This window comes from Clinocottus analis, unplaced genomic scaffold, assembly GCF_023055335.1.
Source record: "Clinocottus analis isolate CAN_PGR_092001 unplaced genomic scaffold, fCliAna1.0.p SCAF_42, whole genome shotgun sequence".
Classification (NCBI taxonomy): Eukaryota; Metazoa; Chordata; class Actinopteri; order Perciformes; family Cottidae; genus Clinocottus; species Clinocottus analis.
This window is the reverse complement of record NW_027176176.1, coordinates 876,262-888,483: the sequence shown is the minus strand read 5'-3', so window position 1 is coordinate 888,483 and position 12,222 is coordinate 876,262. Positions and strand designations below refer to the sequence as shown.

The following is a 12,222-nucleotide window of genomic DNA, read 5'->3' as shown; positions in this document are numbered from 1 at the left end:
GACCCTCTAGAGCTGATGAAGACCCTCTGGAGACTGATGAAGACCCTCTGGAGACTGATGAAGACCCTCTAGAGACTGATGAAGACCCTCTGGAGACTGATGAAGACCCTCTAGAGCTGATGAAGACCCTCTAGAGACTGATGAAGACCCTCTAGAGCTGATGAAGACCCACTAGAGCTGATGAAGACCCACTAGAGCTGATGAAGACCCTCTAGAGACTGATGAAGACCCTCTAGAGCTGATGAAGACCCTCTAGAGACTGATGAAGACCCTCTAGAGACTGATGAAGACCCTCTAGAGCTGATGAAGACCCTCTACAGACTGATGATGACCCTCTAGAGCTGATGAAGACCCTCTAGAGCTGATGAAGTCCCTCTAGAGCTGATGAAGTCCCTCTAGAGCTGATGAAGTCCCTCTAGAGCTGATGAAGACCCTCTACAGACTGATGATGACCCTCTAGAGCTGATGAAGACCCTCTAGAGCTGATGAAGTCCCTCTAGAGCTGATGAAGTCCCTCTAGAGCTGATGAAGTCCCTCTACAGACTGATGATGACCCTCTAGAGCTGATGATGACCCTCTAGAGCTGATGAAGACCCTCTAGAGCTGATGAAGTGCTCTATCTCTGGAGGTCGTGGACATATAGAGGGTCTACAGCCCACAGCTCTCATTGCAGTCAGTGCTGCTCGCTGACCTCCTCTTCAGCTGGCGGCCCTCTGTCTGGTGGGGGGGGGAGGGGCTCCCCTGCAGCGTGAAGCCATGCGGCTCCGGGCTCCTCTCCGGCGCCACCTGCAGGCGGGCGCGCACGCGGTGACGCTGCGCCACGCCGCCGCTGAAGTCGACGACGCGGCACTCGTACGTGCCCTCGTCCGCCGGCTTGACGCTGGACAGACGCAGCTTGTGGGAGATGTTGCTGCCGGCGACTTTCACCACCTGATGGAGACGAGACAGGAAGTTTCTCACCTGAAGCCGGACGCCAGCATGCAGTAACGTCCTGACTCCTTCAGCATGCTCATGGGCTACAGGATCATCTGAAGAGAAGCTCGCATGTCTCTCATATTCATTGAACTGAGATACAGATCAGCTGGTTTTCTCTGGCGCTGTGGTCTTTGTTGTGCTCGCTGTTGACCAGGATCAAACTCACACTAATTTTGGTGGCGTCTTTGGAAGTTTCCTCCAGGGGGGCGACCTGCACAGAAACATGGATGATGCATTAGCAACACAGGCACATTTCTAAAAACATCTCACAAAGCAAAACGCTGCTGTGGACAAAGACGTTTGATGTTTTCGGCGTTTCTTTCTTTAAAAGCCGTCCCTGTTGTTCCCATTTCCTCTCTGGTGGCTGAGCTTCATGTACAGTGTGCGTGGGTGCGCATGCTGATTTGTGCGTGTTTAGATGTGTGTGTGTGTGTGTGAGCACACTCTCTGCACCCCAGCACGTAAGCCTCTGCAGGAGAGTGTGTGTGAGTGTGCATGCGGAGGCACAGAGCTATTCTTTTGGGTATAGGTATGAATTATGCATGCGGCAGACAGAGATTTTGAAAATCTATTTATTTCTCAGTGCCAATTATGGCGTCTGGAGGCACAACAGGGGAGCCGAGTTCCTCCATGACGGGAGAGTCAACCTGTTCCCTCAGAGCTGGAGAATGCTAATCAGCAATTATCCCTTGGTTTCCGTGCCAGAGGGTTCCTGCAACTTCCCCCTGCTGCCGCGCAGCGAGCGCCAGTTCAGTCACTTCTGTCCAGAAACATTCATGAGCTAAAAACAGAAATGGTGCGACAGGAAATGGACTTTGTGAATCTACTGAACAGATTAAACAAAAGAAATGTTCACGCTGTGGTTCCTGAGAGAAGTAAAACTCTCTTCATGAGACAATATCTGTCATGGAGGATGTTATGACCGTCATGCAACCAAACGCAGCTCAAAGATGAAGGGCATTGGTTCCATATTGTCTTGTTTTACTGGAAACTTCACATGTTGTCTTGTAGGATAAAAAGCTGAAAGGTAATCTTTTAAACCACGAGCAACACACAGAAAGAGAACATGAGACATGAAGCCAGGAGACGAGGCAGAGCCTTGTAGGATTACTGTCGGGCTTGAACGTTCTTGATGTTGTTCTTTTGGTGTGTGAGTGTTTCACTGTGTTCATGATGTATAATCCAGAGTACTGAGCTCTGGACCCCTGCGTCATCCATCATGTGTTATTCTGGTTATGTCATGATTCATTATGTGTTGTTTACTGTGTTTTATTGGTGTTCATAGTATATACACAGTTGCCTCTTTATTGTGAATCCTCTCGTCACAGCTAGCATCCTGTTGGGATGTCGCTCACAACAGAAACAGAAGCTCTTCCCCCGCAGCGACACGAGCATCCTGTAATCCTGTAATCTCCCCACTGAGGGACTAGTGAAGGATTATCTCATCTTGTCCTGCCCATCTGAGACTGAACGCTCACGCTGTTGCTGGTCTGGTCCGTGCTCTCCTGCTGGTCCCGGAGCTCCTTGATGTACCACCACTGGATCTCCAGCAGGTAGGACGGAGAGCCCGCCCCCCGGAAGGAGCACGCCATCTCCACGTCCGCGCCGCTCTGCGTCCGGACGTCACGCGGCACCTCCGTGAAGAGCGCTGCGAGAGGAGACAACGACAGCGACGTTTAGAGAAACCTCTGATCTGAAGCGACAGAAGCACAAAACCCTGAAAGATGTCCGTCGCTCTGGGAGCTCACAGACCTCCCAGAGCAAAACACCAGAGCAGCGAGCCGCCAGAGTCGCTTTCACCTCAACCAACGGAGGTGAAAGCGTTCTGCGTCTGAGGCGTTCTGCGTCTGAGGCGTTCTGCGTCTGAGGCGTTCTGCGTCTGAGGCGTTCTGCGTCTGAAGCGTTCTGCGTCTGCGGCGTTCTGCGTCTGCGGCGTTCTGCGTCTGCGGCGTTCTGCGTCTGCGGCGTTCTGCGTCTGCGGCGTTCTGCGTCTGCGGCGTTCTGCGTCTGCGGCGTTCTGCGTCTGCAGCGTTCTGCGTCTGCAGCGTTCTGCGTCTGCGGCGTTCTGCGTCTGCGGCGTTCTGCGTCTGCAGCGTTCTGCGTCTGCAGCGTGAGTCTTTCTGCAGAAACTGTGGTCACGAGCTCACGAGTGCAGACGGAGATAAGATGCTATTAAAATGTTTGAATCCTTCCTCTGATGGAGCAGCAGCTGAGCTCAACGCTGAACCTGAGAAGTAATCTAGAAGTGTCATAACACTTTAATCCCACACACACACACACACACACACACACACACACACACACACACACACACACACACACACACACACAGAGAACATCATTCTCCTCTGTTTGGCTTCCTGTAACGGTCAATAAGTCAAAGTCAGACATCCCATGTGACTCGTGCGGCGTGCTGGTTGCTGAAGCGCCTCCTGGAGGAGGAAGCAGGAAACGTCTCCATGAAGACGTTCAGCTCTCCTGAAACTCCCTGAGACGCAGGAGGAAGGATGGATGAGAGAAGCAGGACGTAACGGATGAAACTCAATGAAGGAAAGCTTCACCAGGATGACAGGGTGATGGAAACTATTCACTTCCACAGTAACATGAGGCTGGCATTGAAAACAGAGCATAACAGCAGCTTCTGCACAAAGACTCAAGACAAACTGTTTATATACAATGAAATATAAACTCATCATAGTCAATATTCACACGGTATCGACCCTTCTATCTCATTAATATAGTGCATATGGAAGTATAATGCATGTATATCATCTGAGCAGCTGTGCATTGATCTTATATAAATACATAAATACATATATGACCTACATTCTCTACTCATGAGTCTCTGCATCCTGTCAATTAGTCTCACGTTCATTATAAATGAGACTATTGAGGAAATATTACAGCACCAAATTGTGTTTGACTAAATTTGATTGATATTATCAACTATTTATGTCATTGTTTGTTAAATAATTATCTTGAAATCGGCAGAAAACCAGCGAGAGTCAAAGTCCAGTCAAGGAGATCTCAACGAGTCCTGAACATGAGTCCAGAGCTGAGAGGTCGTCTCACACAACCACCTCTTCCTTTCTTGTTTAAATCCTCAGCTCTCTCTCAGTAACATCTCCCACAAGTCTCCCCTCTCGTTGTGGACCCTGAGACCCCCCTCACCCCCCCCACCCTCACCCCCTCACCCCCCCCCCCCCACCCCCCCCACCCTCAACCCCACATCCCACCCCCCTTTCCTACTTTCCCCATTAGAGGTTGCTGCTTCCACTCCATCCTGCTGAGCGCTCCTCTAATCCAGTTCTGTTTCCTCCTCTCTGCGGCTGAGTGGGCAATCTGTGTGTGTGTGTGTGTGTGTGTGTGTGTGTGTGTGTGTGTGTGTGTGTGTGTGTGTGTGTGTGTGCTGTAAAGAGATGCTTCCAGCTATCAGTGGCTCACTTCATCTCCTGGAGCCGAGCCCACTGGCTCTGGCAGGTGTTCAGCATCCTGGGAGACTCACTCTGTGTGTGTGTGTGTGTGTGTGTGTGTGTGTGTGTGTGTGTGTGTGTGTGTGTGTGTGTGTGTGTGTGTCACATAAAGGTGCTGCGGTGTGTTTCTGTTGCATGTTTTCAGTCACTAAGCAGCGTGTCCCTACACGAAGAAAGGAGCGCATCCAATTATCACACACACACACACACACACACACACACACACACACACACACACACACACACACACACACACACACACACACACACACACACACACACACAGAGGAGGAGAGGACAGTACATGTCTGACTCCCTGCAACATCCTCTGGATGTATTGATTTTATTTTGGAGTAAAGCCTCATCAACACTTGTTTTCACATATTTTCTGTCAAATAAACAAACAAATGTGTTTCCAAGCTCTCTCTCTCTCCGCTTCAGCTGCCTGAGGATGACTACATTACAGAGTAATAATTAGCATTAGCGTATCTTTTCAGCTCTGTGTGTGTGTGTGTGTGTGTGTGTGTGTGTGTGTGTGTGTGTGTGTGTGTGTGTTTTACGGTTTTAGACCGCACCAACCTTTGTTTTTCTTTGCCATATTCAATAGAGTTTGTTATTGTCAATACATCACATGAAAAGAACAAAATCAAAGTTAATTTTCAAGTCCAATCCTCCTGAAATCTGAACTTTGAACCACAACTATGTGCAGTGGTTCTGTTCTTTAAAAGCAGTAAGGTGTAATTTGTGAGGTCATCCTTGAGATGAAATCTGGGCTTCAGGAACGTCGGCACTGAAGCAAACAGTTCTGTCAAAGTGCTGCGGCCACTGGACACAAAGACAAAGCTCTTGAAGAGTAGAACATCTTCGTGTGGACAACGTTCACCTGGAAGTCGCCACCTGGCGGACACAGCAAGTAAAATCCGGGTCATTAACTCGTCGCTTCCCTTTAAGTCACATCCACCGGCGCCGAACAGCAGAAGTGATTCATGGAGATGTATCTGGCTGTAAATACTGAGACATCCGAATCCAGCTGAGCAGCAGCAAGGTGAAGGTAAAGAAGCCCTGAGGGAGGAGGTTCACTCACGTGATGAGCGGCTTTAATAAGCAGGGGAGGCCTGAGGGAGCATGAACCAACAAGAAGCTCCTGAGATGAAGAACTGCTGCAGGAGCTCATCTCTCACAAAGCTTCAGTTGTGCATGCAGGTACCAACGGGGGGAAGGAGGTGTGTTTGCTGAGTGAACCAGGGAGAAGCCTTGAAGGCTCTTTGTGGTTTACAAGATATAGTTTTAACACCAGACCTTCAAATATATATGGCAGCTTTATTAAAGCGTTGTTTTCTCATCAGTCGACCTGCAGGTGTGAGTCACAGACAGACTCACTGAGCCATCGTCCAGCGGGGGAAGTAGCTGCAGCAACACATCACCAAATGTGGAAATACACATAATTACACCGGCAGACCAGAATAAGCACCCTGGGGGTTTGAGTAAAACAGTCAATAATGCTGTATGAGGATCACAATCACGCCTTCAGGACACTTTAAACGTCTGATCCTGCTGCGATCAGCTGGTAGTAGATCACATCCCCTCATGAGCAGCAGCAGCTGACCGCTCCATGCTTCATGTTTGCAGCTCTCTGTCTCCAGTCTTCACTAGAAGTTGTGTTCATGTACTCAGACACAAACACCATCATAATGTTTTGCAGCCGAGTGCATTGGGCCGTGTTTTATTGTCCTGTTGCAGTTAATGTTGTCGTATAAAAGAGCTTCAGGTCAATACGTGTATGCAATGACCTCATACGTGTATGCAATGACCTCATACGTGTATGCAATGACCTCATACGTGTATGCAATGACCTCATGCGTGCAGATGTCACCGACACGCCGCTGGTCAATGAGCTGCAAAAGAATTTTACACTTTTCTGCATCGAGACAAAACAATTGAAAATAGTTATTACTGTATTTTTTAAATCCTAATTTCTTTCCATGGAAAACGTATCAATGATTTCAACAAGTGGAGCAGACAAAATGTTTCACCTGCAGGTCAGAACAGACAGGAAGCAGCTTTACAGTGTCACATCGTTAAAATGTTCTCCAGCCTCCTCGAGGTGAGCTCTCTCTCTCTCTCTCTCTCTCTCTCTCTCTCTCTCTCTCTCTCTCTCTCTCTCTCTCTCTCTCTCTCTCTCTCTCTCTCTCTCTCTCTCTCTCTCTCTCTCTCTCTCTCTCTCTCTCTCTCTCTCTCTCTCTCTCTCTCTCTCTCTCTCTCTCAACCCATGGATGGTGTACCATGTGTATACTACTCATTATATGTACCATGTGTATACTACTCTTTAAATGTACATGTGTATACTAGTCAGTATATGTACATGTGTATACTACTCATTATATGAATAGTTTCTGTCATCTTTATGTAATATAATGCTCTGTTCCGTTGCTCATTCTGGTCACATGACATCTGTTGCTTCTCTCCATCCTGATAGAGGATCCTCTTCTGTTGCTCTATGAAGCTTCTTCCCTTTGTTCCCTGTAAAAAGGGTTTTACTGTCTCTATTTGGGGAGTTGTTCCTGATCCGATGTGAGGTCTGGAGACAGGATGTCATGAGTACAGACTGTAAAGCCCTCAGAGGGTAATGTGTATTTGTGATTAAGGGCTCTACAAAACAAACTGAACTGAATTGATCTGAAACCAATCAGTCAGATCTGAATGTGACCTTCCCTCTCCAGAACAGGGCGTGCAGTCTCTCTCCATGACGGATCAGCTCCCCTCTGCTCGGCAATTCATCAAAGAGCCGATTGAAGGAAGAAGAAGAAAACACAAACTCAGGATGACTTCACCACAGGGACTGTCTGTTTCCACTGCTTCTTCTTCTGAAGCAACTTCTAAAAACACTTGTTTCTCCAGAGTAATTCCCCTGATTGTTAAAGGAGTCCTCACCCTGAGGCATTCCCTCCTGAGGCGTGCAGCGGGAAAGACAACGCAACGATTATTGCTAATTTTAATTAACTCCATGGGGAGAAATGCTAATTGATTTTCCAACCTGTCCCAGGCAGTCAATCCATCTGAAAGCACCGCACGCTGCATTCATTTGTGGTGATTAAGCTCAAGCTAACGTGCTAAGCAGAGCGCTCTCAAGGGACAACTGTGAGGCACCGTGATGAAGTGGTTATCGCACAAGTTAATTACACAACAGTAAATGTGTCTGGAGATGCTGGAGAAGGTAACAAATGCTTCACAATGAGGTTTAAAAGAGCTGACGGAGACACAAATGTATCAGGAAATGTATTCTAGAAGAACTGGTTGGAAAGGAAAGCAGTTTTAAAGTGACAAGTCAAGTAAGGATAACCTCACCTGCAGCATGCATACTGAAGGATAACCTCACCTGCAGCATGCATACTGAAGGATAACCTCACCTGCAGCATGCACACTGAAGGATAACCTCACCTGCAGCATGCATACTGAAGGATAACCTCACCTGCAGCATGCATACTGAAGGATAACCTCACCTGCAGCATGCACACTGAAGGATAACCTCACCTGCAGCATGCATACTGAAGGATAACCTCACCTGCAGCATGCATACTGAAGGATAACCTCACCTGCAGCATGCATGGTGAAGGATGACCTCACCTGCAGCATGCATACTGAAGGATAACCTCACCTGCAGCATGAATAGTGAAGGATAACCTCACCTGCAGCATGCACACTGAAGAATAACCTCACCTGCAGCATGCACACTGAAGGATAACTTCACCTGCAGCATGCACACTGAAGAATAACTTCACCTGCAGCATGCATAGTGAAGGATAACCTCACCTGCAGCATGCATAGTGAAGGATAACCTCACCTGCAGCATGCACATCTGGAATCAGTCACTCAAAACAAGTGTTTTCAGGAAAGTCTATACAACAATGTGAGCTTCACTGTCGTGTAATTGGGTTTGAATCCTCCCGTTAATTCTTCTAACACCCTTTCATTTCATCCAGAGAGCTCATTAATATTTGAGTTGGTCCTCCTTGCCTTAATTAAAAGACAACAATGTCTCACAGCAAACTGTTTGAGTTTCATAGAATAACACTGATGCATCAGCCTCCAATACAGCTCACCACAAACAAACCACTCTAAAGAAATCTAATGCAGCCTGCGGTCGAGTATTGAGCAACAACAGACTCACCAGGATGTTTGTTCCAACAAGAAACTCTGAATATTAAACCTGGTATCAGATTAATATTGAAACTGCTATCAGATTAATATTAAACCTGGTATCAGCTTAGTATTGAACCTGCTATCAGCTTAGTATTAAACCTGGTATCAGCTTAGTATTAAACCTGCTTTTAGCTTAGTATTAAACCTGCTTTTAGCTTAGTATTAAACCTGGTATCAGATTAATATTGAACCTGCTATCAGCTTAGCATTAAACCTGCTATCAGCGCTACAGTAGCTTCCTCCCCTCCTCATGAAGCGTGTCTGCAGCACACATCTCCTCTCCATCCTCTCATTGCTGCCTTCAGGAGCTGTAATTTGTCTGTGAAGCCCTGAAGGCTTTCCGGTTCTGCGTTGTGGTTCCTGGAGGCTTGCATTGTGTCAACCTTGGGTCTTGTGTTTGTAACCATAAATTAATTTGATCTGCTCAGCGTGTTGAATTGAGAAAGTAGTCCCACTGAACTGTTGGTCTGGTCCATGGAAACACTTTAAAGAATGCTAGTGTGTTTATTGGATCATGACATCATTATACTTTTGAAGACTGACATTTAAACCATTATTATTGTCAGAGTCACATCTGTGAGGTTGTGGTTATGAGGCTAAGAGTTCAATCATGAAGCACAATAAAACCTTGAAGGAAAAGCCTGACAAGCTGCAGCTTCGTGCAACAAACAGGTTGTTGGAACTCATTCCTGATCAACTTCTCATGAGGGTTCAATGTGTCTCCAGCTCTTTAGAAGTGAGGAAAAGTCATCTTCCTGTCACTTAAAATGTAAAAAAAAACAGCCTACATTCAACCACTTTCACGTGATAGAATATTCATAAGTTGAAGTTGAATTAACCCCAAATCATCTTATCAAGATATCACGTAAACTGCACTCTAGTCCACATGCACACAACGACACAACAACCAGAATACACTTCACAACAGCCATGAGCCCCGCCCTCCTCTTCCACAACACATAGCGGAGCGTCTTCCTCCAGTCCGCTCCAACACACACACACGTAAACAACAACAACAGACAAACAACAACGCGTAAACAACTTGCCGTTCCCAGAGACGTGGTTCTGCAGCTCCGCTTGTCCGCCGCTGAGAGCCGCGTGAAGTTGGACGGAAAGTCCCGCGCACTGCACGAGGCTCATCACGGCCGCGAAGGCGCGCATCGCTCCAGCGGCTGTCTCGCGCAGAGAGGAACGTCTCGTGAGCCGGCGCGCGGGGTCGCTCATCCCGCAGACAGCAGCTGAGAACTGCGGGAGGAGGAGACGCGGCTCTGCGGGAGGAGGAGACGCGGCGGCGGCGGAGGGAGACGCGGCGTGCCGGCAGGTGCAGCGGCTCACGCGCAGAGTCAATCAGGCGGAGGGATCTGGCGGAGTTGTTCCACTTTTTGCACCTTTTTGTGTTTAATGATCACACGTGTTCACTCAGAGCTGGAACCCAGTTTGACTTCCTGTTCCTCTCATCCAAGGACATGTTTAGAAGCACTTTACTTTATGTCCTTTAATCTATAATCACTATTCAAATGTGTGTGTGTGTGTGTGTGTGTGTGTGTGTGTGTGTGTGTGTGTGTGTGTGTGTGTGTGTGTGTGTGCACAGTGTTAGAATCTCACTGGTTCCCTCAACAAGCCTCAGCGTCCTTCTGCCAGCAGGCGTTCACCTGCTGAAGGACAACGCTCACCTCAGAGTGAGGCCGTGAGGACGCTCTGTCCTCTCTATGTCCTCTCTATGTCCTATGTCCTCTCTATGTCCTCTCCATGTCCTCTATGTCCTCTCTATGTCCTCTATGTCCTCTCTCTGTCCTCTCTCTATTCTCTCTATGTCCTCTCTATGTCCTATGTCCTCTCTATATCCTGTATATGTCCTCTCTATGTCCTCTATGTCCACTTTATGTCCTCTCTCTATCCTCTCTATGTCCTCTCTCTGTCCTCTCTCTATCCTCTATGTCCTCTCTCTATCCTCTCTATGTCCTCTCTATCCTCTCTATGTCCTCTCTATGTCCTCTATGTACTCTCTATGTCCTCTCTCTCTGTCCTCTATGTCCTCTCTGTCCTCTCTATGTCCTCTCTATGTCCTCTCTATGTCCTATGTCCTCTCTATGTCCTCTCTATGTCCTCTCTATGTCCTCTCTGTCCTCTCTATGTCCTCTTCGTGTCTCAAATGCTCTTTCTTTATAGAAATGCTGCTGATTCCTTTCATCTTTCAAACAGTTTTGGACAAGGTGAAGCGGTGAGGACATGCTGCTGCTGCTCTGCGTCTGCTTATAGAGGCGCGCTGCCTGCACACGCATTTGTTTTGTCTTGAGTGTGTAATTCATTATCATCCGAGGGAGAGAGCTATGTATCCCACTGACTTTGATCCATCTGTGCAGGAGCCACACGTGGAGCTCGCAGCATGCCATTCAGACTTTCTGGGAAGTTTCTCATTCACGTTTGAACATCTTTATACATTTTTAATCTCCCGGGTTTATATTAGCTGAATTAGGAATGACGTGAGGTCGTGGAATCCAGGTTGCTCCGACGTTAATGAGGTGTTTCATTGCGAGGCCCCTTCTGTCTTCTGCCTGTCAGCAATGCAGGGACATGATTTGTTTGGGGACATCTAGACATCTCGACATCTAGACATCTAGACATCTAGACATCTAGACATCCACAGCGAGAAGCTCCCTCACATATCAGACGGATTCAGCTCCTTTTGAAGAGCTCCGAATCGATTCACGGCCACAAAAGAAAACCAGTTAACCTCAAAGGTCCTTGGGAAACGCTACAGTGTTGCCTGCGTGCCGGCTCCAGGAGAAGCTGCTCGTCGTTCCTCTTGAATGCTCGGCTCCTTCCTGTGGGCGTCGACCGCGGCTCTCCAGCCCGACCGAGGGTCAGACTGAAGCTGACGGATGCCGACGTGAGCCTGGAGACGGACACAGCACCCGCCTGGAGTCTGAGCAGCACCAAGCGCCTCACACAGCTCCACCACAGATGAGCTGTGTGTGTGTGTGTGTGTGTGTGTGTGATGGTTATACAGCAGGACCCAGTAAATGTAAAATGAAAGGCGCGAGCCGGCGGTGGGTCTCCACCGGGGAGTAGATTTCAAAGCCGACAGCTTCCAGAGACGCTTCCTGACATCCATTATTTATTGAGGTCGCTTTGACGCGTTCAGCCCTCCTGTACCTGCTGCTCTGTGCGAGCAGAGCGCTCTCAGCAGATTGATGCAATCAGCAGAGGATGTGGAGCGCATCCCTCTGTATCCAACACAGCATTAAGATATTCACATGTTGGATTTGCTATTGGATTTAAATGTTTATGATGTATTATCATTGTTGTGTGGCAGGAAACTCCACGTGTTCTCGTGATCTTTATTCTATTGAAATCCTCTGAAAGCATATGAATGAAATCACAGCTAGAGATGGAAATACCTGCAGCATATGAGTAATAATGTCTGTCACTGTATATGACTTGGTATCTGCAGGGTGTGAGGGTCTACAGGGTGTGAGGGTCTATATGTGTGAGGGTCTGCAGTGATCTTACCGACTCTGGACTGAATCATTTCTGTGTTGAATCCTCGAAGCATCTTCAGGGATTCACCTCC

At 47.9% G+C, this 12,222-nt stretch overlaps 1 protein-coding gene across 1 annotated transcript; it reads right to left on the bottom strand.

Moving 5' to 3' along the window:
* Nucleotides 1-488: 488 nt before the first annotated feature.
* On the bottom strand, nt 489-9,886 carry LOC137801697 (V-set and transmembrane domain-containing protein 2-like protein). The gene is made up of 4 exons (XM_068599051.1): nt 9,695-9,886; nt 2,454-2,623; nt 1,142-1,186; nt 489-930 (listed from the first exon to the last, which is right to left on the bottom strand). The coding sequence occupies exons 1-4, from the start codon at nt 9,870-9,872 to the stop codon at nt 649-651; spliced, it is 675 nt and encodes a 224-aa protein (XP_068455152.1). The 5' UTR covers nt 9,873-9,886; the 3' UTR covers nt 489-648.
* Nucleotides 9,887-12,222: the final 2,336 nt, after the last annotated feature.

Coding starts and splice junctions, on each gene's coding strand:
- LOC137801697 (XM_068599051.1), bottom strand. CDS start 9,872: ATGAGCGACCCCGCGCGCCGGCTCACGAGACGTTCCTCTCTGCGCGAG. Junction 2,624..9,694: donor GAACCACGTCTCTGGGAACG/GCAAGTTGTTTA, acceptor CTCCTCTCGCAG/CGCTCTTCACGGAGGTGCCG. Junction 931..1,141: donor AAGACGCCACCAAAATTAGT/GTGAGTTTGATC, acceptor CGTCTCCATCAG/GTGGTGAAAGTCGCCGGCAG.